This window comes from Gopherus flavomarginatus, chromosome 4 (assembly GCF_025201925.1).
Source record: "Gopherus flavomarginatus isolate rGopFla2 chromosome 4, rGopFla2.mat.asm, whole genome shotgun sequence".
In the NCBI taxonomy this organism is placed as follows: Eukaryota; Metazoa; Chordata; order Testudines; family Testudinidae; genus Gopherus; species Gopherus flavomarginatus.
The window spans coordinates 140226615-140254547 of NC_066620.1; the positions used below are offsets into that span (position 1 = coordinate 140226615).

Consider the following 27933-nt stretch of genomic DNA (forward strand, 5'->3'; position numbering starts at 1 on the left):
GTCACATAAATACCACCCTGTACTGGAAACCTACTGACTGCTATACTTACCTCCATGCCTCCAACTTCCATCCAGGACACACCACATGATCCATTGTCTACAGCCAAGCTCTAAGATACAACCACATTTGCTCCAATCCCTCAGACAGAGACAAGCACCTACAGGATCTCTATCAAGCATTCTTAAAACTACAATACCTACCTGCTGAAGTGAAAAAACAGATTGACGGAGTCAGACGAATACCCAGAAGTCACCTCCTACAAGACAAGCCCAACAAAGAAAATAACAGAACACCACTAACTGTCACCTTCAGTCCCTACAACCTATCCTGAAAGATGATCCCTCAGTCTCACAGATCTTGGGGGACAGACCTGTCCTCTCTTACAGACAACCCCGCAACCTGAAGCAAACACCTCTGAACAAAAACACTGACCCAGGAACCTATCCTTGCAACAAAGCCCGATGCCAACTCTGTCCACATATCTATTCAAGTGACATCATCATAGGACCTAATCACATCAGTCGTGCCATCAGGGGCTCATTCACCTGCACATATACCAAGGTGATATATGCCATCATGTGCCAGCAGTGCCCCTCTGCCATGTACGTTGGCCAAACCGGACAGTCTCTACGCAAAAAAAAAAATGAACACAAATCTGACATCAGGAATCATAACATTCAAAAACCAGTAGGAGAACACTTTTTTACGTGTCTGGTCACTCAATAACAGACCTGAGGGTTGCAATTTTGCAACAGAAAAGCTTCAAAAAAGACTCCAGTGAGAAACTGCTGAACTCAGATTGTATCTAATTTGCATATCAATCAGCTTAGGCTTGAATAGAGACTGGAATGGCTGAGCCATTACAAACGTTGAATCTATCTCCTCATGTAAGTATTCTCACACTTCTTATCAAACTATCTGTACTGAGTTACCTTGATTATCACTTCAAAAGTTTTTTCTCTTACTTAATTGGCCTCTCAGAGTTGGTAAGACAACTCCCACCTTTTCATGCTCTCGGTATGTGTGTGTGTGTGTGTGTATATATATATATATATATATATATATATATATATATATATATATATATATATATATATATATATATATATATATATATATATATATATACATATATATATATATATCTACTCACTATATGTTCCATTCTATGCATCCAAAGAAATGGGCTGTAGCCCACGAAAGCTTGTGCTCAAATAAATTTGTTAGTCTCTAAGGTGCCACAAGTATTCCTGTTCTTTTTGCGGATACAGACTAACACGGCTGTTACTCTGAAACCTCCATGAAATGGTACTTAGGGTATGCGTACACTACAGTGGCTATAGCAGCACAGCTATGGCACTGCCGCTGTGCCACTATAATGTTGATGCTTCCTACGTCAACCGAAGGGTTTTTTCCCATCAATGTATTTAGTCCATCTCTCCAAGAAGCGGTAGCTAGGTCAATGGAAGAATTCTTCTGTTGACCTCTGTCTACGGTGGTGGTAGGTCAACCTAACTAGGTTGCACAGGATGTGAAAATTTTCCCCACTCTGAGCCATGTAGCTAGGTTGATCTAATTTTTTAGATGTAGGCCAGGCCATAGAGAAGGAAAGGTTTTGAGACTTACAACACTGAGGACAGGCAAAGAATGGCCCAAGGTAGACAAGTATGACAGAGCCTTTTTCGTGCCCTAAGTGACATCCAACAGTGCGAAAAGGATCAGATTCTGTCAGAATAAATAGCAGAGTTGACAAAAGATAGGAAAGGGGTGAAGTTCAATTTTGAAGAGCGAGCGTTCCAAATGGAGACTGGACATCCAAAAAGCGGTTACAGTGGGGTACATTCAGATGAAAAATTGGAAGTGGAGAGGTATTATTACTATTTAACTATTATTTAATTCCCCAAAAATGTGCTATATGCTTTAGAGATATGCAAATGACAAGTAGCATGTTTTAAAGGGTTTGTGTTATGTTTTTAATTACAACATGTAATATGATGACTGATAACAAACAAGTTGGAATGAGAAGATGCTGTTAGCATTATGTTTGCCAAGTGCATATCTATATTTTGGAACACAGGAATTACCATACTTAATCAGGCCCAAGGTCCATTTATACCAATATATTATGTTTCTGATAATTCCAGAACCAGATACTTCAGAGGAAGATGCAAGAACCCAGCAGTACGGATACGTGGGATAATCTGCCCTCTATATAGGTCTCATTCTAGACTCTAGTAGTTATAGATTGACCTATGCCCCGAAACACAGAATTTTGTCATGAATTATATTATTATTAACTCCTGGATATTCTTGATATCCATATAAATATCCAACCCCGGTTTGAATACTGTTAAGTTCTTGTCTTCATTGACTTCCTATAGTAACAAGATCTTCATTTTAATCACGTGTTGTGTGGAAAAGTATTTCCTTTTATTGATTTTGAATTTCCCAGCTTTTAATTTCATTGAATGTTCCTTTATTCTTGTGTTTAAAAAAATGGGAACTTCCTTTCTGCATCTCAACCTTTTCCGTCTCGTTTTTTATTTTATACACTTTTATCATGTTCCAGTCTTAGTTGTCTTCTTTCTATTTATTAGTGTACTATTTTTTTAAAAAATCAGGTTAATTTCTTAAATATCTTTTTTTATTATGGAGCAACTGGAGGGTAAAGGAGACTTGCTGGAATGAGACAGCATTAATGTGAAAAGATGAAGGGGAAAGGTGAGGAGGTAGGAAGGATGAGGAGAGGAAGATGATGGAGAACGCTGAAAATTATCTCCCACTCTGGTTTCTCAAAGGACTTGTTTTCTCGAATGCACACTCTCATGAAAGGAACTTTAATGTACCTTGTCTTTGAAAAATGGAAGTTGTCATGTGTCTGCTGCATTGAATCTCTGGCAATTTTGTCTCAATTTGCCATGGAAGGTAGAATTAGAGATTTCTCCTTAGCTTGGATTTCCTCAACAGAATAATGCATGTAATAGTATTTTTCTGCACCAATTTTACTCTTCTTACAAAAATCATAAAATCTCCACTGTGCACAGGGAAGAAAATCAGTTTATGTATCAAAAAGAAATCATAATGCAAAGGAGATGATACAAATTGCACAATTAAAAAGTGATTATTTTACAATGGTTTGGTAATCTAAAGATTGCTTTAAGGTTTATACAAACTAAACTAGAATAGTAAGAAAAAATACATTTGAAAATGGTTTCTATCTACAAGTACAGGTAACATACAAACTCTTACGTGAAAAGAAATATCTCATGCAACAAAAGCTTATCTGAGTGTATCTGATCAAGACATTTCATACATAATGTCATTACATTAAAAAGTTATTGTTATATAGTCATAAGTATACTTTTTTTCCCCAATAGAGACTGAATATCAGTACAGAGGGCAGATGGCAATGTTAAAAATGATTTAACCTAATTATACCATTTAAACAGCTATCTTGGTATTGTCTTCAGCTTCATAAACCTCATATTTGTGGTCTGAATTAGAGTGAGGGAGCCTAATTATCTCTTCCTTAACTAGACCATGTAATTGACCTTTTAAATGTGTCTGTTATTACAGATTCAACTTTTTTTTATGGCAGTACAAAACTATTAACTTTATTGGATGAAGTAAAATGTTTTAATAAGAAGAGGTATTAGAATGTTTTAATGGAGATAAGTGAAGAATAGACAGGAACCACCAGTCTGTGTTCTGTTTAAACTATTAACTGTTTGTATCTAACTGTTTGTATCACACTATTGTCTTGCACTTATTTTATAAGGTATGTTTTAATCCTTTTCTGTATTTGATTGATAAAACTCAGATTATTTACTCATATCTAAGTCATTTTTTAAACTTGTTGATAGGTTGAATCTACACAGAGCATGATCAGGATTTTGGGCCTTTCAGCTACATTACCCAATTACCTTGATGTTGCCACATTTCTACATGTTAATCCCTACATTGGACTATTCTATTTCGATGGCCGTTTTCGACCTGTACCACTTGGGCAGACGTTTATAGGAATTAAGACAACAAATAAGGTAAATGACCATGGAAAATCTAGAAAATGTTTTTTGGACATTTATACACAGTTATGGATTCCAGCATGTGGGTTTATAAATGTCTTCCTACCTATCTGGACAGTTATTGGATACTCCACATTGTATTATTCTTTAGTGCAGGAGCCTCCTGCATCGTAAGTAGATCTCTTCACAACTACATAAGCGTAGAAGTTACTTTCAGATTTTCAGAATAATACCACCTTGCATAATTTAGACTGGAACTTAGAATTTTCACTGTGGTGAAACACCATTTTATCTCGTTTGTACTCTCCACATTAAGCAGAGTGTTTGATAACAAAGCTCTGTCCTGATTAAACAGCAATGATTGTCATCAGTTGGTGAGTTTCCTTACCAAAGTCTTGTTTTGAACTGTGTTTTCAAAGCAGATTGTTCTGTCCAGTTCTCTCATTTCAGTCCCTATCTTTGGTGGAAATTATGGAATTAGGTTTGTTTTTCTGTTAGGATACCTGAGAAGTAACAGCACTCAACTTGGTGGAAAGTACTCAAGCAGTTGGGACACAAACGTTAAAAGTATGATTTCATGTTAGGGTGACCAGACAACAAGTTTGAAAAATTACGATGGGGGGTGGGAGGTAATAGGAGCCTGTATAAGAAAAAGACACACAAATCGGGACTGTCCCTATAAAATTGGGACATCTGGTCACCCTATTTGATGTATCAAATGCCATATGAGTAATTATGATCAAAACCTGTCATAGGACAAGCTATCAACTTTGATACATGCAGTTTTGATAGCAAGAGACATGAAAGTAGTCTCTAACCCAGTCTTTTATATTCTTTTCTAAAATGAGAAATAGAGAGGAAATATAACCAAGGTATACACATCATGTAAAGGTAACTATATTTGTATTAGAATCCATTACTGCATATTAAATCAGTCTGAGATAAATGTACTTGACGCTTAAAACAAATACTAATTCTTCAGTTAAATACAAGTTAAATATACATCAGGGGTCAACGGCCTCTGGCATGCGGCTCGCCAGGATAAGTATCCTGACGGGACGGGCCAGTTTGTTTATTTGCCGTGTCGGCAGGTTCTGCCAATCGCGGCTCCCACTGGCCACGTTCTCTGTCCCAGGCCAATGGGGGTGGCAGGAAGCTGCAGCCAGCACCTCCTTCGTCTGCACCGCTTTCCGCTGCCCCCATTGGTGAACCGCGGCCAGTGGGAGCTGCGATTGGCCAAACCCGCTGACGCGGCAGGTAAACAAACTGGCCCAGCCAGTTTACTCTAATTGCTAAAACAAAGTAAGATAAGAAATTATATTTTATAGCCCAACTTGTCATACTTCCTTAGAACGTCCTACTAGACTGTAGGATGCCTATTTTTTTAAAAAAATTACGTTTTCAACAAAAATTAGTTTCAGAGCTCCATCGATAATATGTTATGTTTTAAAAACAGTGAAAAATGACTTTCTCATTAGGTTCTTTAAATAATTCACTCCATCCGCAATGCAGGAAAGAGAGGTGCCTTAAAACCATGGGGGAGCCATTTCACGTCTGTGCACACAGGGATAAGTTTACCATATGGTACTTATTATGATGTGCATATTTTAACCTTCATTAATTGTTTCAAGTACCTTCAACAATATTTACTGTTGCCTTTCTTTAATCATTTCTTAATACTTCATTTGAATGTTTAGTTTATTCATACTGTATCATTAGAAAAAGGCAAAGATGTAGTTTCCTAGTAGCAACCTTGGAATAAGCTTTATAATTTTAAAATGAAAGGAGACAACTATGTCAAGTACGTCACAAAGTATTGTTGAAATGACCATGAAATAACTAATTCCCCTCCTTCCCTTTCTGCCCCCCCACCAAAAAAAAATTGCTAACAAGGAAGTGAAATTATCAATGAATTACCCCTCCTCAGGTGAAAATAGACAGCTGAGATGCTGCCATTAATACTACAGGCCAAGAAAAAGTCCTCATTTTGCTAAGAATAATGTCATCAGAAATTTGAGATAGGAAAAACATTGTGGAGTCAATTGAATGTGCCTTACAGCAGCTGGCATCTTCAATGAAGAATGCAGAGTATTGAATCTCCATGTCAGAAGATGTCTTCCCGGACAAGATAGGAACTGAACCTACCCAAACAGAGTGTGAGACCTTGCAGAATCAGGTCTCTGTCTACACTCTCCAACCCTCCCATGACCAAAGAGACAGCAAAATGTGTTTGTGGGGTCAACAAGCAACTCTTGACACAACCCACTAAAGCAGCTGTTAGGTCTAATATTAGCATGGACTCTTAATTGTTGTTCCTTGTGAGGAGGAGATCATCAGCCAACACAATATATGCAGTGTTCATAGCTGGTCTGGCAAATATCAGGGAGCTATGAGGCAGCTAGATCCTGTGAGAGTTGCCTTGCCACAACCTTCTCAGTAACCTTATCTGAAAAAGTGAAGATTGACCAATTAGCAATCTGTTTCCAGATTGTGTGCATAGACTGCTCATAAGGCCCCTTCAAAACAGACAGCATCCTCCTCTCTTTAGTAGAAGCAGCCATAATAACTAACCTTAAGGGGCCCTATCATTTCCCCACATACTTTCAGCAGCTAGGAGGCACGTTTGTCTAAGACAGGGGTTCTCAAACTGGGGGTCAGGATTCCTCAGGGGGTCACGAGGTTATTACATGGGGGGTTGCAAGCTGTCAGCCTCCATCCCAAACCCCACTTTGCCTCCAGCATTTATAATGGTGTTAAATATACAAAAAAGTGGTTTTTTTTTTAATTTATGTGGGGGCGGGGTCACACTCAGAGGCTTGCTATGTGAAAGGGGTCAACAGTAAAAAAAGTTTGAGAGCCACTGGTCTAAGGCATTGGTCTGATGTTTTTCAAACACCTCTCCTACTTCCTTGAGTAATAAGTGCCAAAATTTAAACAGAAAAGACCTTTTGCATTTATCCCCCTCTAGTTATTGTTCTGTTCAAAAGGACAGATATATCTCAGCCCAGATCGGAAGCATCTTCCTCCCGCCTCCTCCCGCTCCCCAAAAAAACAAAAACAAAAACAAAACACCTAATAGTTGAATTGGAAAAGCTTAGCTAAAGTACTTCCTTGTTGGCTGGAATTGTTTTTCACTTAACATTATCTCAGTTAAGTATGATTTGTGCAAAAGAGCTATGGTATAGGAAACATGCATCAGCTTATATGAAAAAGTAATATCCAGTGCTAGGAATGTCTCAATCCACTATTAGTCGCTTTAATTAGGTGCTGAAAATTTGAAAGACTGGGATGGGGTTTCTCATTTGCAACATAAAACAAACTGGTTTTGTGTCCTTAGTGTAGAAGGTGGATAAAACTCTTAGATACATGAGTTAATGCATATTTGTTTCTTTGCTGCTGTTAAGTTCAGACACTAGATAATGACAGTGCTTTTTTTCCTCTGTTTTATTTGATATGGTTAGAGAACCACTAGCCATCGTGTACAACGTGGCCTGCACAAAATTACAATTGGCCAAAGAAAGTACAAAATAATTCTCTCTCCAAATGATGCTCTTCTGTCTTAAGTGAAAACAGAACACACAATTTCAAAACTTACTGACATTTGTACACACGTTTGATTCCATACCAGTGTTGAACATCAATTAGGCAGAAATCCCAGTCAGAGATATTTTCGATCTCCTAACATGGCCTGAAGCACAATTTTGCTTGATAAGACTTTAAATGTAGTATATGGTTAAAAAAAAAAGGTTGAGACCATAATAAAATCAGTTTATGTGAACAAATGACTCTTTGGCAAATTTGAGCTAAAAATAATATCAATTGGATGTTGTGAATTTACAGTATGGTTTGAGTTCACTAGCCTTATACATGCCACCAGTTTCTTTCCTTTTATTTTTACCGGTAGTATGTTTAAAACATTTCTTTATAGAGAAGATAATGATGTGCAAATCCCACTAACAATTTTTTGATCAATAAAGGAGAATTTCCTTCCCAACCCCCAAATTGTACTTAGATTTTTCTTGTTTTTGTTTGTTAGTTTTACAAGCTTTACTGTGCCACCAAGAAATAATAGAGTTCTCCAGCTTGGCTACACATAGTAAGGGAACTCTTTCAGTCTTTCCCAAGTTTGTTGTTTATGTTTGATGTATTTAAGTACTCATGAGACAAATCTGTAATTGATGCTGCTAGGAAGGCTTGGTTGAGATGAGCAGCACATTTAAAATGTCATCAACTGTTGCATGAAGATTTTTATCTTTTAAGGAAACTGTAATAGATGGAAAACTGCTAATTTGAATATACTGATTAGGGAATATATATTCTGTCTCAACGAATACAAAATAATCATTTAAAAAATGACTGTCAACAAAATGCTTGCTTACTTAAAGCAATTTTCATGAAGTCCCCAACTAAAGCATATGTTGAATAACCTGATGACACTGCTGCCTCAGAATTACAAGATTTATTAAAAACCTAAAAGGCATAGGCCATCAGCATTTATGACAACCTGATGGAAATCGTGGAAATAATATTGAAAAAGAGGGTTGGAAGGACGGAGGATATAGGAAGGATAAGATATTGAATGTACATAATTGGAATTAGTGTTGGTTGAAATGCTGGTTGTTAAAAACTACAATCGAATCTCTTTTATGTACTGGAATACTTGAGACATGTCTAAAATGAATGTGTAAAATTGGAAGAGTTGCTGGAGATGTGGAAATTGTCCAGCTATACCGGAAGTAGGACTGGATGTGGTTAAATTTGGCTGCAACTTTATTATTAGCTCTCTGGAAGTACCTGATAGATAAAAGTGCACAGTGTAGGTAATTATGTAATCATTTCTATATCTGCCTGGGTGGCTGTCATAAACAGATAGCTAAGGGTTAATGTCTCTTTCACCTGAAGCACCTGACCAGAGGACCAATCAGGAAAGCGGATTTTTTCAACTCTGGGTGGAGGGAAGTTTGTGTCTGAGTCTTTTGTCTGTCTGCCTGCTTTCTCTGAGCTTTGGAGAAGTAGTTTCTACTTTCTAGTCTTCTGTTTCTAAGTGTAAGGACAAAGAGATCAGATAGTAAGTTCTATGGTTTCTTTTCTTTTGCATGAATATAAGTGCTGAAGTGCTTTGATTTGTATTCTTTTTGAATAAGGCTGTTTATTCTATATTCTTTTAAGCAACTGACCCTGTATTGTGTCATCTTAATACAGAGAGACCATTTGTATGTATTTTTCCTTTCTTTTTTATATAAAGCTTTCTTTTAAGACCTGTTGGAGTTTTTCTTTACTTCAGGGAAATTGAGTCTGTACTCACCAGGGAATTGGTGGGAGGAAGAAATCAGGGGAGATCTGTGTGTTGGATTTGCTAGCCTGATTTTGCATTCCCTCTGGGGGAATAGGAAAGTACTTTTTGTTTCCAGGATTGGGAACAGAGAGGGGGAGTCACTCTGTTTGGATTCACAGAGCTTGTGTCTGTGTATCTCTCCAGGAGCACCTGGAGGGGGGAAGGGAAAAAGGATTATTTCCCTTTGTTGTGAGACTCAAGGGATTTGGGTCTTGGGGTCCCCAGGGAAGGTTTCAGGGGGACCAGAGTGCCCCAAAACACTCTAATTTTTTGGGTGGTGGCAGCAGGTACCAGGTCCAAGCTGGTAACTAAGCTTGGAGGTTTTCATGCTAACCCCCATACTTTGGACGCTAAGGTCCAAATCTGGGACTAAGGTTATGATATGGTGTGCAGTGGTGGGATAGACAGAATCCAGAAGCCAGTAGGAATATTATATTTTTCTTTTCTCTGCTAAGGGCTTTTTAGCAAAAAGAAACAGTTGGTTTTAAAAGGGAACCAGGAGAATTTTTTTTTCTGCTCTCTCTGGCAGTTTGTGGCTTGCATGTTAAGCAAGAAGCCATTACCAGACTGTTAAGGGTCTTTTGTCACACAATAGCACTCCCATTGAGAGTCAGTACCAGCACTATATGCATGCAAATAAAGTGGTTTTTCAGGTTTACTTAACATTGAAAATTAGCTAAAGGCACTGTTGCTAGGCAGACTTCAGGAGGCAACAGAGAACCTGCAGTTCAGAAAATAAACACCGGAGAGCACCCCAACCCAAGAAAACAGGAACCATAACTTCTAAGGCAAAAATTAAGGCCGAAGAACAAATCAAAAAAGCTGAACACAGGCGACAACTGGAAATAAAACAAAAAGAGATGGAGATGAAAGAAAGAGAAGAACAGATCAGAGAGGCAGCCTACCAAAGAGAACAGGCAGCCTACCAAAGAGAACAGGCAGCCAAAGAGGCAGCACACAAAAGAAAACTAGAAGAAGAAGAGGTAGCCTACCGAAGGAAACAAGCAGAAGAAGAGTTGGCCCACAGAAGGAAGCAAGAAGAAGAAGAGGCGGCCCACCACCAAGAAATGGAAAAACAACAAAAAGAAATGGAAAAACAACAAAAAAAGAATAAAAAGAAGAAAAAACAAAGAAAACATGAACTAAACTTGGCAAAAGCTGGGCTGCATGTGCCAGCCAACCCTAACAACCCGGCGCCAATTATTTCTCCACAGCACAGGAAATTTCCCACCTACAAGGCAGGGGATGACACCGAGGCCTTCTTGGAAAATTTTAAAAGAGCCTGTCTTGGGTACAGCATCCCCGAAGACCAGTACATGGTAGAATTAAGGTCACAGCTCAGTGAACCTTTAGCAAAGGTGGCAGCTAAAATGCCCAAGCAGCAAATGAATGACTATAAAACTTTTTCAAACCAAGGCCAAATACAGAATGGGGATAACCCCAGATCATGCCCGTCGGCGCTTCAGAACCCAAAAGTGGAAACCAGAGGTGTCATTTCCCAAACACGCCTACTACATTGCAAAAAACTATGAGGCCTGGATAACAGAAAACAACGTTCAAACCTTGGAAGAACTGCACCTCCTCATACAAATGGAGCAGTTCTTGGATGGTGTTCCTGAAAACATCACACGGTACATACAAAATGGAAAACCCAAAGATCTCGCTGAGGCGGGGGAGATTGGAGCCAAATGAATGGAACTGGCAGAAAGCAAGAAAGCTACTGTCAAGGGGAACGATTACCCCAGGGGGCACACAGACCATAAACCTTACAACCGAGCACAGCCAAAGACCCCACATACCACCCAAGTAAAGCCACAGACACCCTACCCTTCCACCTCACCAGTCTCCAGTAACTCACCTTGGCCCAGTGACCCATCAGATGGAAGATGCTTTAAGTGTAATGAACTGGGACATATCAAGGCCAACTGTCCAAAGAACACCATGCGAGTGCAATTCATTACACCACCATCACCCCAAAGATCCCCAGGCCCGGATGCCTCTCAAATAACCTTGGAGCGAAGGGAAAATTTGAGAGTGGGCGGAAAGAAGGTTACTGCGTGGAGAGACACGGGGGCACAAGTGTCAGCTATCCACCAATCCTTCGTTGACCCCAAATTCATCAACCCAAAGGCCAAAGTTACAATTTACCCCTTCATGTCACAAGCTGTATACTTGCCTACAGCTCAACTGCCTGTCCAGTACAAAGGCTGGTCAGGAATGTGGACTTTTGCAGTCTATGACAATTATCCTATCCCCATGCTACTGGGGGAAGACTTGGCCAACCAGGTGAGGCGGGCCAAGAGAGTGGGAATGGTTACACGTAGCCAAACCAGGCAAGCTTCCAGACCCATTCCTGTTCCTGAACCGTCCACAGACGCCCCGTCTGGGTTACCAGAGACCCAGACAGAGGTAGTGGACCCAGATTCCATGCCAACCACTGAAACAGCCACAGCACCTCCAGTCCCAGGCCCGGAACTGGAACAGCAACCAGCACCAGCAAGTGCAACCACATCTTCAAACTCAACGCCAGAGGGCGCCAGCGAGCCAGAACTGGCAGAAGCCAAAGACAGCCATACCCAAAAGGCTCAGCCAGAGCCTGAAATACCCTCAGGTGCACCAGCGGAAAGCGGTTCACCAGCAACGGAAACAACCCCATCACCTACATCGCTTCCAGAGGGACCAAGCCCAAGTCCACAGTCTGAGGAAGAACTGGTGACCCCAGCCTCAAGGGAACAGTTCCAGGCTGAGCAGGAAGCGAATGACAGCCTTCAGAAAGCTTGAGCGGCGGCACGGAGCACCCCACCGCCTCTCAGCTCTTCTAATCGATCCCGGTTTGTTATAGACCAAGAACTTTTATACAAGGAAATTCTTTCTGGTGGACACCGGGAAGAATGGCAGCCGCAAAAACAGTTGGTGGTTCCAACTAAGTACCGGGGGAAGCTCTTAAGCTTAGCCCATGATCATCCCAGTGGCCATGCTGGGGTGAACATAACCAAGGACCGGTTGGGGAAGTCCTTCCACTGGGAGGGGATGGGCAAGGACGTTGCCAAGTATGTCCGGTCTTGTGAGGTATGCCAAAGAGTGGGAAAGCCTCAAGACCAGGTCAAGGCCCCTCTCCAGCCACTCCCCATAATTGAGGTCCCATTTCAGCGAGTAGCTGTGAATATTCTGGGCCCGTTCCCAAAAAAGACGCCCAAAGGAAAGCAGTACGTACTGACTTTAGTGGACTTTGCTACCCGATGGCCAGAAGCAGTCGCTCTAGGCAACACCAGGGCTAACACTGTGTGCCTGGCCCTAACAGACATCTTTGCCAGGGTAGGTTGGCCCTCTGACATCCTTACAGATTCAGGGTCTAATTTCCTGGCAGGGACCATGGAAAAACTGTGGGAAACTCATGGGGTGAATCACTTGGTTGCCACCCCGTACCACCATCAAACCAATGGCCTGGTGGAAAGGTTCAATGGAACTTTGGGGGCCATAATACGAAAATTCATCAACGAATTCTCCAATAATTGGGACCTAGTGTTGCAGCAGTTGCTGTTTGCCTACAGGGCTGTACCACATCCCAGTTTAGGGTTTTCACCGTTTGAACTTGTGTATGGTCACGAGGTTAAGGGGCCATTACAGTTGGTGAAGCAGCAATGGGAGGGGTTTACGCCTTCTCCAGAAACTAACATTCTGGACTTTGTAAGCAACCTACAAAGCACCCTCCGACACTCTTTAGCCCTTGCTAGAGAGAACCTAAAGGATGCTCAAGAAGAGCAAAAGGCCTGGTATGACAGACATGCCAAAGAACGTTCCTTCAAGGTAGAAGACCAGGTTATGGTCTTGAAGGCGCAACAGGCCCATAAGATGGAAGCATCATGGGAAGGGCCATTCACGGTCCAAGAGCGCCTGGGAGCTGTAAACTACCTCATAGCATTTCCCAATTCCTCACTAAAGCCTAAAGTGTACCATGTTAATTCTCTCAAGCCTTTCTATTCCAGAGACTTACAGGTTTGTCAGTTTACAGTCCAGGAAGATGATGCTGAGTGGCCTGACGGTGTCTACTACGACGGGAAAAAAGACGGTGGCGTGGAAGAGGTGAACCTCTCAACTACCCTAGAACGTCTGCAGCGGCAACAAATCAAGGAGCTGTGCACTAGCTTCGCCCCATTGTTCTCAGCCACCCCAGGATGGACTGAACCGGCATACCACTCCATTGATACAGGTAATGCTCACCCAATCAGAACCCCACCCTACCGGGTGTCTCCTCATGCCCAAGCTGCTATAGAACGGAAGATCCAGAACATGCTACAGATGGGTATAATCCGCTCATCTACCAGTGCATGGGCATCTCCAGTGGTTCTGGTACCCAAACCAGATGGGGAAATACGCTTTTGCGTGGACTACCGTAAGCTAAATGCTGTAACTCGTCCGGACAACTATCCAATGCCACGTACCGATGAGCTATTGAAAAAGTTGGAACGTGCCCAGTTCATCTCTACAATAGACTTAACCAAGGGGTACTGGCAAGTACCGCTAGATGAACCTGCCAAGAAGAGGTCAGCATTCGTCACCCATGCGGGGGTGTATAAATTCAATGTCCTTCCTTTTGGCCTTCAAAATGCACCCGCCACCTTCCAGAGGCTGGTAGATGGTCTACTAGCTGGACTGGGAAAATTTGCAGTTGCCTACCTCGATGATGTGGCCATTTTTTCAGACTCCTGGCCCGAACACCTACTACACCTGGAAAAGGTCTTTGAGCGCATCAGGCAGGCAGGACTAACTGTTAAGGCCAAAAAGTGTCAAATAGGCCAAAACACAGTGTGGCAGAGGGGCTTCCGTCAGCCCTCCCTTCCTTTTCATCCTGGTCCCCAGCCAACCCACTGTTGGGATCTTACCATCCCTTCCCCCACCTCTTGAATGAGAGTAAAGGTGGGCTATAAATGAGGGGAAGAGAAGAATGAGGGGGGATTTGATAGCTGCTTTCAACTACCTGAAATGGGGTTCCAAAGAGGATGGATCTAGGCTGTTCTCAGTGGTACCAGATGACAGAACAAGGAGTAATGGTTTCAAGTTGCAGTGGACGAGCTTTAGGTTGTGTATTAGGAAAAACTTATTCACTGGGAGGGTGGTGAAGCACTGGAATGGGTTACCTAGGGAGGTGGTGGAATCTCCTTCCTTAGAGGTTTTTAAGGTCAGGCTTGACAAAGCCCTGTCTGGGATGATTTAGTTGGGGATTGGTCCTGCTTTGAGCAGGGAGTTGGACTAGATGACTTCCTGAGGTCCCTTCCAACCCTGATATTCTATGAGAGGCTTGGCTCCCTGCTGTGCCAGTCCTAGGAGCCCCGAACCTTCTCCCTCCCATTTACACTCCTTTAAAAGGAGGTGTTTGTTAATCCTTTATCAAACCATTTATCTGATCTCTGTATCCCTTCCCTACAGAGTACCTGCATGGTACGGGCAACTGGGTTTGCGATGACCAGGAGAACTGCATTGTGAATTGCCTGCTGATGTAAAGGTTGTGAGCCTGTCAAGGGGTGTAGACAGATTTATGTGCAGTGCTGAGAAGGAGCCAATGGCCGTGGTACATGTACCAGTGACATAGGGAAAGGAAGGAGACAGGTCCTGGAGGCCAAATTTAGTCTGTTAGATAAGAGATTGAAGTCTAGGACCTCCATGATACCATCTGTGAAATGCTTTCAGTTCTATGTGCAGGGCCAGTTAAACAGGCAGAATTGCAGGGTCTCAATGTGTGGATGAGATGATGGTGCAGGGAGGAGGGGTTTAGGTTTATTAGGAACTGGGGAAACCGTTGGGAAAGGGGGAACCTATACAAGAGGGATGGCTCCATCTAAACCAAAATGGAACCAGATTGCTGACATGTACAATTAAAAAGGTGATAGGGGAGTTTTTAAACTAAGGGCTGTGGGAAAGATGGCAGTACGAAGAGCAAACTGTTTGGACAGTGACATCCCTTTTAGGGATTCTGTATATCCTTGTAAAGAGGAGAGTATAGAAGTTGGTAAAGTACAGGTAAGAACTGAGGAGAAATTCTCAAATGAAAAAGGTATCTGAGGGGTAGCCGTGTTAGACTGGATCTGTAAAAGCAGTAAGATTTTTTGGCTCCCAAGGAGAGTGTTATATCGAGGTAGAGGTATACTAAGACTGGTGAACTTGAATGCTTGGTATTAAATGAGAATATTGATATAATAGGCACCACAGAAACTTGGTGGAAAAATAATAATTAATGGCACACGGTAATACTAGATTACCAAATACAGTAGAACCTCAGAGTTAAGAACAGCTCAGGAATGTTCATAACTGAATAAAATGTTATAATGGTTCTTTCAAAAGTTTGCAACTGAACCTTGACTTAATGCACAATGCATCTTTGAAACTTTACTGTGTAGAAGAAAAATGTTATCCATCTTAATTTAAATGAAACAAGCACAGAAACTGTTTCCTTACCTTGTCAAATCTTTTTTAAACTTTCCTCTTTTTTTTGGAGTTTACATTTAGCACAGCACAGTACTGTACTGTATTTGCTTTTTTTTTTCCTGCTGCTGCCTGATTGCATACTTCTGGTTCCAAATGAGGTGTGTGGTTGACCTGTCAGTTCGTAATTCTGGTGTTCTTAACTATGAGGTTCTACTATATATAGGAATGACAGAGTAGGCTGATGGGAGAGGGACAGTATATGTGAAAGAAACCATAGAGTCGAATAGAGGACAAATCATAAATGAATCAGACAATACCATAGAACTCTATGGATAGAAATTCCATAATTGAATAATAAGAATATAGCAGTAGGGATATACTATCAGCAACCTGAGCAGGATGGTGATGGTGATTGTGATTGTGAAATGCTCTGGGAGACTATAAAAATAGAAAACTCAACAGATTTCAGCTGTCCCTATATTGACTGGGAACATGTCACCTCAGGACAGTATGCAGAGAGAATTTCTTGTCACCATAATGACTGTTTCTTGGAGCAGCTAGTCCTGGAACCCACAAGGAGAGAAGCAAATACCTTAAGGGATCTGAGGAAGGGGGTTTGGGGCTCCTATTTCTGGAACAGTGGGGAGCTGATCTCCCCCCCCCCCGCTTTATCACCCCTTTCACCTCACATGAGGAAAGGGTGGCAGGATCACAGGTCTGGGATGGCTGGGGATTATGTGGACGTGAATAAGGAAATGAGGCTGACCCCTGTACTGAATAATTTGTTGTTGGGTACTTCCAGATATTTTAAGTGAATAAAGTTGTGGCCTAATTAAAGCACATCCATGGCCTCCTGCCTTTCTTCCAGTATCACCAGACAAAAATTATTTTCCTTTTATTTGTATCTCTGTTCTTATTTTTCTTATGATAAGCACTTCCCTTTCTAAGTAGTGATGCTAAGCAGCAACAGTGTGTTCAAAACACCAAATAAGGGATGGTCCCTTTCCCAAGTGTCCCTGCCTGCAGGTAAATGGGATCTTGGGGAGCAATTACCACACAGCTGGGATTCCAATTAATTTCTTTATTAAAGGAAAAAAAAGGAAGTGGTGGGAATTTAATAATGAAATACAATGGGATGGGGTGTATAGGGTGTTTACAATAGACAACGATGGGGGGAGGTTCTTCTTATTGAACAGTGTAGGGAGTTCTAATAGTGGGCTACAGCAAGTGGGGTTCAGCACAATGGGATACAGTACAGTCAATAAGCAACTCTGGATACAGTGTGGAAATGTAAAGCGTACCCAAAAGAAATGCAAAATAAAATGGTAGCTTCTATACGAGTTAATAGCTAGATACACAATGTAACACAGTGGCATCAATGTAAATACAAAGTATATCAGAAAAGTGGAGGCAACCAATGGGGTGTTATAATTACAAGTAAAATGTGAGTTACAGTACAACAATACATTATCAATATAAAGGCTGGGTCAAGAAACAGGAGGGGGGGGGGGAGTGAGTGATTAGTGGTATGCAGACGAGCGGCTGGAAGCAGCGAGAGACTCTGAAGTCCTGCAGGGTAAGGACAACGGAGCAGTGTGATGGTGATCTTCGGTAGGGGAGGGGCAGCGGAGAAGTGTAAAGAAGGGCTAGAGAGAGGTTTAAGCAACAAGCGGACACCAAAAACAAAGGTAAAAAAAAAAACGGCAAAGGGTTTGGGAAGTTTCACAGGGGGAGAAGCAGCAAGGGGTTTGGGAAGTTCGGAGGGAGATGCAGACGTGGGGGGTGGGAAGCAGCAAGGAGCTGGGAAGTTCGGAGAGAGTGCAGATGCGGGGGAAAAAGCAGCAAAGGGTTATAACTGGGAGACACGGAGGAGCACACAGAGGGGGAGATTGGAGCGGGGGAAAAACAGACACGGGAAAGTTCAGGGAGAGATCGGGACAGCAGGAAGGCGAATTTAAGCAGCAAAAAACCTTATCTATCTTAACCAACGACTAGGCAAAACAACAAATATCACAATTCTAAGCAAAGCTATAACAAGCAACTATACGGAGCAACAAAACAGTAAACTATAACAAGGCAGTTGAAACTTACAAGCTCTACAGTCTTAACAAACTATGACTTATTAAACTAAAAAAAAACAAGACCTATGGTGCACTTTATGCTATGGGGAGGTTACAGAGGGCAGAGTGGTATGTGTCCAGGACCCAGCTCCCAAGGAAGCCAAGGGATGGTGGATACAGCTGAAAGCAGAGAGCCCCAAGGCAAAGCCCACAGGAGCAGAGCTTAGCAGCGGCACAAACTTATTTTTAGCGGCAAAGAGCCCTGGAGTTTAAGAGAGGTTTTAAGACACAGACCAAGGTTTAGCTTGAGTCTGTGTGCTGGGGAGACAGAGCCAGCAGCTAAAATAATAAAATAAAAGTATAGAAAGTTTTACAGAGGGATTCTTACCAGTCCCCAAGGCAGCAGCAAAGGCAGAAGCAGCAGCAACATCAGAAGAGGCAAGGAGGGCTCGGTACAGTCTCAATAATCGGGAGATCTCTCAGGTAGCAATTCGTTCTTCGTGGGGGGGGGGCATTCAAAAAACGGGAGGTACGCTCAAAAATAAAACGAGAGCGGAGAAAGGACCCCCCAGAACCCCTGGCTGATCAGATCACGCAGCAATGCAGGAACCTTTCTGAGGTATGTTTCAAAAATGTCTGGTTTTAAAGGCAAACTTGGGCAGTTTCCCGCCAGTAATCCTGATAGGCTCCCTCTGTCACAGGGGAGGGGGCACAGGGAAAAAACTGAAGGTAAGCCCAGAGACCTGCCAGGACATAGTCCTGTGCAATAGGTGACTCAAGAGCACATGAGGCCTATGACTCATGCCCAGGATCTTAAAAACACATTAGGTCTTGCAGCTCTGGACATTGCCTACCCTACACCAAGCCCAGGCTCAACGAGGTGATAACAGGACTAACCCTTTGAACAGGGCAGTGGTCCCACTTAGCACGCAGCACAAGTGGCCATCCCTTTGAGAAGGGCAATGGCTCTGGTAAACAACTTAACAGCCAGGGAAGGGCGGCCACAGGAGAACAGAAAACAAAATGGAGTCTGGGGACAGCTGTAAGAAACAAAATGGAATAGGGGATAGCTGTAACAAGACACCAAGGAGTGTATAACTTAAACAGAATCTGTTCTGTCGATACTGAGAATGGAATCTTCTACATGCACCTTCCTTCAGCTCGGACAGGCTAATTCAGATACTACCTACCAGAATGACCATATTTTTGTGTGTGTGTTTTATAAAGCACCCATGTATTTTTATGAAACTATAAGAAAAGTAAATAATTTAATTTCTCCTAATCCTAGGTAGGTCAGCATTATCTAAGATCAGCATTGCTATTAGCATTTACTTATCCTTTCTTCTTTTATCTTTTTGATCTACTTCTCACAATTTGTTCATTTCGCTTTTATTTCCTTTCCTTTCTTGGTGTCATCACCTCCTTCAAAAAGTTTTTTCTTTTCCTTTTTATTTAGTAGTATTTAAAAGTTAAAATTGGGACAGTACAATGGAACTTCTCATTAGCTATGACAATTTGAATGGAAAAGAGGAGGGTGGGCCAGGTAAATGTGTGATGTTCTGCTTATAAAGGATTTGAATGCCATACTGTGCTTTATGCTTTTAATTCCATTTTATCTTTTAGAAAGTTTTCATTCAGATAGGAAAGACCTAGCACTGTATCATGAAATTAGTCTATAGGATATGAAATGTAATCTATAAAATGTTGCTGTTAGTAATGCCATGTTTGAAAGACACATGTTGCATTCTTATTCTCATGGCATTCATATGACACCATATTTGGATATGTTTATTCACTCATGTAAAGTTATTTTTTTTCCCATTAAAGCCGTGTTTAACAATTCTTTCAACCATTCTGAATATACCAGAGAGAGGTTAAATTTCCATTTTCTGAATATTGCATGTTTTCCCACTATTGCTTGATGGCTGCTGGAAGATTCAACTCATCTATCAAAGTCTCCTCCCACCCCACAATGAACAAAATGAACTATAGACTGAGTGTCAGTTCTGACTTTGAATTTCCTTGTTTCATTTTGTCACAACCTTAATGTTGTATAACCTTTGTTTGAATGTAAGCAGTGATATTGAGTCACACAAATATTTGCATGTTTATCTAAATTGCATAGATCTTCAGTTTGCAGTGGTTATATTCAAATGAAGTACTCATCCTCAATAGATTGTAATACTCTCCTATGAGAGCTAATAACATATGGACAAAGTTACTGGCATAATGCCTTGAATGTTTTTAACTAAAGCCATATTTAGTGATTGTGAGTCACTGGATAATCTTATTTTAATATTACTCTCTACATTCTTGCACAGCACTGTCTTCTCTCACTTGCATCATGTCAAAAATATGGATACTAAGTTCTTGGTATGGAATTATTGATATATAATGTGATGGATTAATAGAACGTTGTGTAAAAAGGGTCTGCTACTCTGCAAAATTGTTTCCACTTCCCATTACATTACGTCCACCTATAGAGAATCCTTTTAATACTAGCTGGAATTATCTGAACTTATGTGGGGGAAATGAACAATGACTTAGAAAGCTGATCTTATATCTGTGGATGTTACTATATGGATAGCAAATAAATTTTGCTTTATTAACCAATTCTTAGATGTGGTTGATATTCAAACTCTTGTATTTGATTTTGATAGACCCACTATGCTATGTTAATATGCTGTTAGGACTATGGTATGACAGGAAAAAAAATAAGTGTTTTTATATTGTATTTTTTATTAGATGTTAATGTTTGTTTCTAGTAAGTATTTGGGTGGATTCCTTTTAACTGATTTACTATAAAGTATATTTCAACTAGAATGAAAGACTGACTTTTACTTTCAGTTGGTAATGTGTCACTTATTACTATCCAGGTGCAGCAGATGAATAATATGGACGAAGTATGTTATGAAAATGTTTTGAAGCAAATAACAGCTGGACACCAGGTATATTTATTTTTTATTGTTTTTTTTATTCAGAAACTGTTTCTTGAAAAATAAAATACAGACTAGATGTTCTTGTTCAGATTTTTAAGAAATGCTTTATTTTCCTCATCTGTGTTCTAAGACAATTAAACTCAGAGGCTTAATTTTACTTCGAAGCAGTAAAAGTATTTTAATGAGAAATATTATCATGCATGAGAACTTACAGACTAAATGATAACTTTTAACTAAGAAGCATGAGGCTGAAAATACCTAGTATTTTGGTATAGTACTTTAAAACAACTGTTGTTGTTATTATATCAAGTGATTATAATTAGTTTTGAATCATAATGCATGGCAGGTCTGGATTTTAGACTTACTACATTTTATAACAAAAATAAAATAGAAGTTATAGAATTCATCATGAAATTGTTTCTGAAGGCATTCCCCACACCAGCTGAACAACCTGCTTTTATCAGGGTTTGATGTATTAATAAATCAACCATAGACAATTGGGGGATGTGTAAATATATTTGCTCCTATAATGGTAGTAATACAGTTCGTTATTGAGAAGTCCATCTCTTTAACAGATTTCATTTCTTCCTTTCCACTTACATAGGAGGTCATTAAATCATTCATCTCTCGATGATGCTGTTCAAAGTTTGCTGTAAATTGTCACTCAGGAAAGAGAGAAATTATTTGAAAGTATAGTTTCAAATGTAGCTAAATGTAACTTTAGTGATCAAAATTTATTTCAGTCTCTGGCCTACTTCCTAATCCCACCTACATTTTTAAGAGATGTACTATCTGAGATTAATACGTACATCGCAGGCAAAGAATTGCATTGCTTTTTACATATTTAGCAGAGCATCTCCTATCTCTTGCTCTTTGAAGTGTCCCATCTAAAAATCACAAGTAGTCCTCCAGTTCAGTCTGCAATGGAGGTTTCTAAAGTGCGTTTTTAGGTTTTAGACTGATGTCCAGTCAAGAAACAGTGTGGCGTATAGTGTGGTTATTCTCCACATGTCTGATTTATTTATCACTCTTTTATTTCCTGTTTCTGGATCACGAGCTTGTAGAGCCTCATCTGCTCCTTGGTGAATCTAGGACAGGTGGCCGTGGTCCTTATGGTGCATGGCCAGTGGAGCAACAAATGCTAGCACATGCTCAATCCCTCCATAGTAACTCCAGTAAAAGTTCTAGAGGTAAAAGAAATTTCAGTTCCCTTCCCAAAAACATCTAAGAATAAACACTCTTTGGGAGGGATTTAAAAGTGTAGTCTGTTTGTCAGAAGAAATATTTGGTCAGGACTAGAGGAAGTGGATGTTGAAAATGAGAGAAATTACCTCAAAGGTCCTCAGTCTTCAAGGTCCCATAATGAGTCAGTCTCAACCTCCTATTCTCCTCCTCCTGATGATCTGTTCTCAAGAAATGGCACCAGCCTAAGCATTAGAGAAATGACTTTCAGTCACAAATAATGCACACAGAATCTCTGATCTCATCAAAGTTAAAGGTGAGAGAGTCCATTTTGTTGTTACAAGCAAGGTGGATTTATCTGATTCTTCTCTCAGTACCATTTGTAAATAAAAAATAAGCCCTAACACTTAGGAGAGTTTTATTTATCATCTTTCGCTTCTCTTCTGGTTTGCTAGTATTGTCTCTGGCTATACATAGACCTAATAGTAGCAATCTCTTTAAATCCATAAGATTTAAATATGTACAATTTCTGGTATTGCCACAGAAAAAATATATTTTTTTAATAACATAATTTTAAAAAAATCTCAATTTTGTGATTACAGTAGTCTACAATAGATGGCAATAATCCATCTCCAAAGACAATGGTGTCAGCACCAAAGGAGTCCAGTTTGGTCATACATCATCACAAGTGGCTAAAAAGTCCACTTCTCAAGTAGCAAACCTTGCCACAGATAGTATAGGTGTAAAACACGGGGCTGGAAGATGAAATGGCACACTATTGGCACTTCAGGCCTGCTGTGTTTTCCTCTTTGCTCTCTTTTTCTCAACAACCTCTCTTCAGCTTCTTTGACTCCATGGTGCTGCACAGTCCTCCAATGTAGCCTATCATTAGTAGCCTTTTCCAAGCTTTCATTGTCAGTGTTGAAACTTTTCACATCTTGCTTGTGATCACTCTTGAACCTGAGCCTAGGTCAGCCCAGTGGCCAGGGAGAATCCACAAGTTCTCCATAAAAAGGTCATTTGGAATGTCCATCATCCAGCTGATGCAGATGACTGAGCCAACAAAGACATTTATGTTTAAGAATAGTGATTGTTTGGCAATTTTCTATTTTCAAGTATTTCAGTATCAGGAACTTTGGTTTCTGACTTGATATTAAAGTAAATGGGCGTGGAAGGTGTTTAGATTTCTCTCATATCTGCATACTCAGAACACGTGTCTGGCTCAGTGTCAGCTTCCTCTAACCCCACATGCATCCAGTCGTGGCTGAATGTGATGGCTGCCTTTCTGATGTGAGAATTAAGCCTGTAATCCAGAGAGAGATTATCCAGTGTAGTTGATCCACATAGTACTTCTGCATAACTTCTAGCGTAATGTCAGCTATTAAAATTTCTTGTGCTGTCAATACATCTTGTGCTGTAATCATTATCGTCTTTAGAATGATGGTTGGTTAGTCCAAATTAATCACAAGCTAACACAAAGCTATTGTAAAATGTATGGAGTTCCTGTTCACTATCTGTGATGAGCACTGCGTCATTGGTGAAAAGAAGTTCTCTCATCACCACATCTTTAACCTTATGTTTTGTTCTCATGTGTGCAATGCTGAAGAATTTTCCAACTGATGTTGTATGGAGTTGTATACCCTTGGTAGATGAGAAAGTATGATGAACCACTAGAGAGAAAAATGTATTGATGAGTGTTGCTGCCAGATCACATCTTTGTTTTAGACCACTGCTAATTTCAAAGCTGTCATACTGATCACCATCATATGGGATTGTAACCTGCAGATTGATCTACTGGCACAGAAGCCACATTGATGCTCTTAATGGTCAGCAAGAACTTGCAGTCTGTTGAAAGTGACCCATGCAAATGTCCGGTCAGCAACAGTATAGAGAGCGATTCCTCTGTAGTTGTTGTAATCACTTCAATATCCTTTATTTTTATACAACATTATGTTGTTGTCATCCTTTGTCTTGTGCTTTCACTCCTTCCCTCCAACAAGCAAGGTTATTGTACAGATATTTAAGCACAATCTGTCCTCCTACTTTCAGAATTTTAGCCAGAATTCCATCTTTTCCTGAGGGCTTTCTGATGCTAGGGAGGTAATCGCCTTTTCAAACTCAATTATAGATGGTTCTAAATTAAGCTCTTTGATAATCTGGAGCCTGGGGAACCCATTTAGTGCCGTTTCAGAAATAGTGGTTTCACGTGAGTAAAATTTGTGATAGTGTCCTCCCAGCATTGTATCTGTTTGGATCTGTCGGTGATATCTCCATTAGGAGATTTGAGTGGAGCAGTCTTCTTGGCTAAAGGACCAATTGTTTTCTTGATTCCATCATCCTACAAACTACAATAACCTTATATTATTATAGAGGAAATTCAGATAAAACTTTGTAAGCCATGTAATTTCCTTGGGAGATGTTTTTTTGTTTGTATAGCTTTACTTGAAAATAGTTTTGAGGTTCAGTACAAATAACAATATGACTGTGGGTTTGCATTTTATTTTGAGATCTATACTATGGCTGAGAGAGGTCAAATGAAGTTAGTCTTCTAAATGTAACAATTTCAATAGCTGACACAATCACTGAACTCAATTTTTGAATATTATATTACAAACTAACAGTTCAATAAACAGTACATTTTCACTTTCAGCAGAATTGTTTTCTTTGCTATTTAAATCTCAGTCTGGTTCCACATCAAGAGATCCAGATTGCCGTTGATAATAACTTTTTAAAGACACTATATGTTTGAGCACTTACTTGTTTAAAACTTTAACGTATGGATGTTATATAATGGTTTTAACCAGTCTGTGACAAAAATGGTTTTTAATGCACAGGGTTGTTTAGCTTACTGGCCTTAAAATTTCAGGATAAATATGATTGCTTGACATTTTCTACTTCAAAACATTTGCAGATGTGTTTTCTTGTCAATATGTTGAATATCCGGAAGAAAAATTTAAACACTACATGCATGTAAAATTACAAGTCAGTTTATTGTATTTTAACTCAGTGATGCCCGCAGTGTATCAGATGTAAGTAGCTTCAGGGATATCTCAAAAAACAGATGTAATTGAGAAAACAATCTTACAGAAAATGGTAAAATGCATATTGAAATTACCAACACATTTTCATTTTTCTTTTTAATTTGAAGATTTAAAATATGCTTGTTTCTATATTAGGTACTAAAGAAACATAGGATTTACAAACCTGGAACAGGCTGATTGTCTGTGTAGTCTGTCATCCTGCCCCGACAATGCAGAATGCTTCAAAAGAAGCATAAACCTGCCCATAATCCACATGACATTGCAATAGAGTATTATAGCTTAAAGAAGGAATATTTTTTAACAACTCTAGCAGGTGAATGGTGTGTTCTTTCTTTTTATCCTAGCTTAATGTGACTGCAGAGTCTCTCTGAATTTGTAGTCTTTTTTAATTCTAACCTATTTGCTGTCATACTACCCTGCAGCAGTGAGTGCTGTAGATTAATATGAACCATGTTGTGCAAATTAGTCACTTTTGCTATCAAACATTATATAAAAATGTGTAGTAAAAATGTCGACATTAATGTGTCTCTGAATCCTCTGCTCCCAGGTGGGAGGAGAGAGAGCACCCCTGGAAGGAATTTTTTAATCCTGTGAGAGCAGCATTTGCTTTTCTAGAATTCTCATTGAGTGACAATGTTTTACTCCTTGTTATATAAATGCTTTTGCATCCAGGTTGGGCATAAGCCTGTTTCTTTAATATTACCCATTATGTTTTGCCCTCTATAATTTTAGATATGCCTCAAGCTACTTACTTCCTGAGTGTGTGAATTATGTGCACATCGTATCTGCAAATTGTTTCCTCTCCTTTACATGTAAATCTGTTTCCTTGTAAGATATTTTAGAGGATTATTTCACCTAGCTAAGGGTCGTGCTTTTTGGAATTTTTCTTTACATCCTTTAGGCTGTCTGTGTGGAGTTTAGTAACTAGCTGGACGGTTCTAGGTGCCGAGGTGGTAGTGTATGACTGTCAGAAGAGGGATATCTCATGTTAGTCTCTACTATCACTTCCTCAGATGACCAAAAAGCTGTATGTTCTGTCTCACACTGGAACACAAGACTCAATAGTGAGAATTGTGTGTGACAGAAGCAGAATTAGAGGGAATTAACTATCCTTTTTTTAAAATCCAGAACAGGGATTAGTACTTCTCTTCTGTGGTTAGCAGGTTGCCTCAATATGGTCTTGTGAGAGTCTTTACCAAAAATGTTGCTAGTTGGAAAGTCTTAGAGCTGGTCTACGCTACCGTGGTAAGTCTATCTAACTTACGCAACTTCAGTTATGTGAAGTCAACGTAGTTAGATCCACTTACCACATTGGCTACACTGCGCTGTGTTTGCTTGTTTTATTTACTCAAACTGAAGTCATGCTGGTTTGTCCAAATTACATTATTATACTACGGTTTGCAATGTGATATTCAGCTGAAGTTGTATGTTCCTGTGTTTAATGGATGCAATGTGCATTTTCATTTTTAAAGATTAAGCACAGTAGGGAGGTAGTTGTATTCTACATAGGCATGTGTTATGACAGATGGAGAAAATCTTTTCATGTTGATTTTTCAACAGTCATACTCTGCAAGACTTCAAGCTCGTCCTGGCTACTGGGAAATTAAAAGTTGGTGATTCAGCCTTTAATTTTGATCCATCTGCTCAAACTAATGAGATGTCTTATTTGTGGGCTTCACTTTGAATTACCAAATGCAAGTTGAGCTATATAATTCCTCCTGACTGAGACCTCCGCTCTCCCATGTAATTGTGGGAAAGGATAATAAGGATGACTTAGGCCTACCATGTTTTGTTCCTGTTACATAAACTTTCTTACAGCTACTAAGAAAACAGAGATTAGAGAATGGCTCAAAAGTTGCCATGTGCTTTTTAAGTTAAACTGCTCTTTCTGTAGTTGACTAAAAATGTAGATTTCATCACAAGATTTTTTTTATCAAAATCCCCCCCTTACAACTTCAAGTGACAACTCTTGAAGCCATTAAAATGAAACATCATAAAGATTTTCTGAAAACGCTGATATATGCTTAGCATCAGCTGTTGTATCTTTGTTACCCATGAACACACCAAACTTACTCTGTTCTTATTTTCGTATTGTTCTTCCCATACCCACCTGTTGGTTAGATCTTCCTGGCAGATTTTCTTTGTTTTTAATAAATGATTGATTCTTTTAAGAAAAACATTTGATGATACACAGATGGAGATAGAGAATAGGCTGTAGCATCAGAGAGGGAAACAGCAGACCTACTAATTACCGTCTCAGATTACCTTCTCAGTCAGTGTTGGTGGGATTTCATGAGAATGGCACGCAGTTGCTTTGTTCCCAAAATGTAAACCAGGCACAAATGATCCTAAAATTGGATGAAGTACTTGAGTTCAAGTACTGTGATGTTAGTCTTAATATGTATTACAACTGAATTGAGAAACCACGTACATTTGTTTTTTCTAGTTTACGTCTAACAAAACAAACTCTGCTTTTCTTATCTTTGCAACTTAGCAATTCTTTCTATTTCAAAACAAGTTTTATGTTTCTCAGTGTTTCGTCTGGAAGCTTCTAGTTACTTTACACATGCTGTTACTTACATCTTCTAGAAGAAATCCCTTACACTATCAATCACCTGCCTTTGCAGAAATCTCTCAGCTGCTCAAGCAATCAAACTGGTGTTTTACCATACCTTCCCTCCTTCCTATCGCCCTTCCGGTGCCCAAGAGCTGATCATTTCTGAAGTCTCTGCTTAATATCATAGGAAGCCATTTCAGTGCTGCTGTTATAGATTATTTAATATATTACCAATTGAATGGACAAGAAGGTTCCTTTCACATTTTTTTCTTCATTCTCTTTGTAGTCACAATTTTTCACTATAACCACATTTTCTGTTTCATAACTTCACAAGCAGAGAATAGTTGCATACTAAACAGAACCAAATAAA

At 39.9% G+C, this 27933-nt stretch overlaps 1 protein-coding gene across 4 annotated transcripts in view; it reads left to right on the plus strand.

Annotated features, from left to right (window-relative positions):
• ASCC3 (activating signal cointegrator 1 complex subunit 3) overlaps positions 1–27933 on the plus strand; it is a 579719-nt gene that overhangs the window by 261094 nt on the left and 290692 nt on the right. For all 4 annotated transcript variants that reach the window (XM_050949220.1, XM_050949219.1, XM_050949221.1 and 1 more), the window contains 2 exons: positions 3865–4041; positions 20721–20792. In XM_050949220.1, the coding sequence (XP_050805177.1) occupies positions 3865–4041; positions 20721–20792 (249 nt within the window). The remainder of the gene's footprint in view (positions 1–3864; positions 4042–20720; positions 20793–27933) is intronic.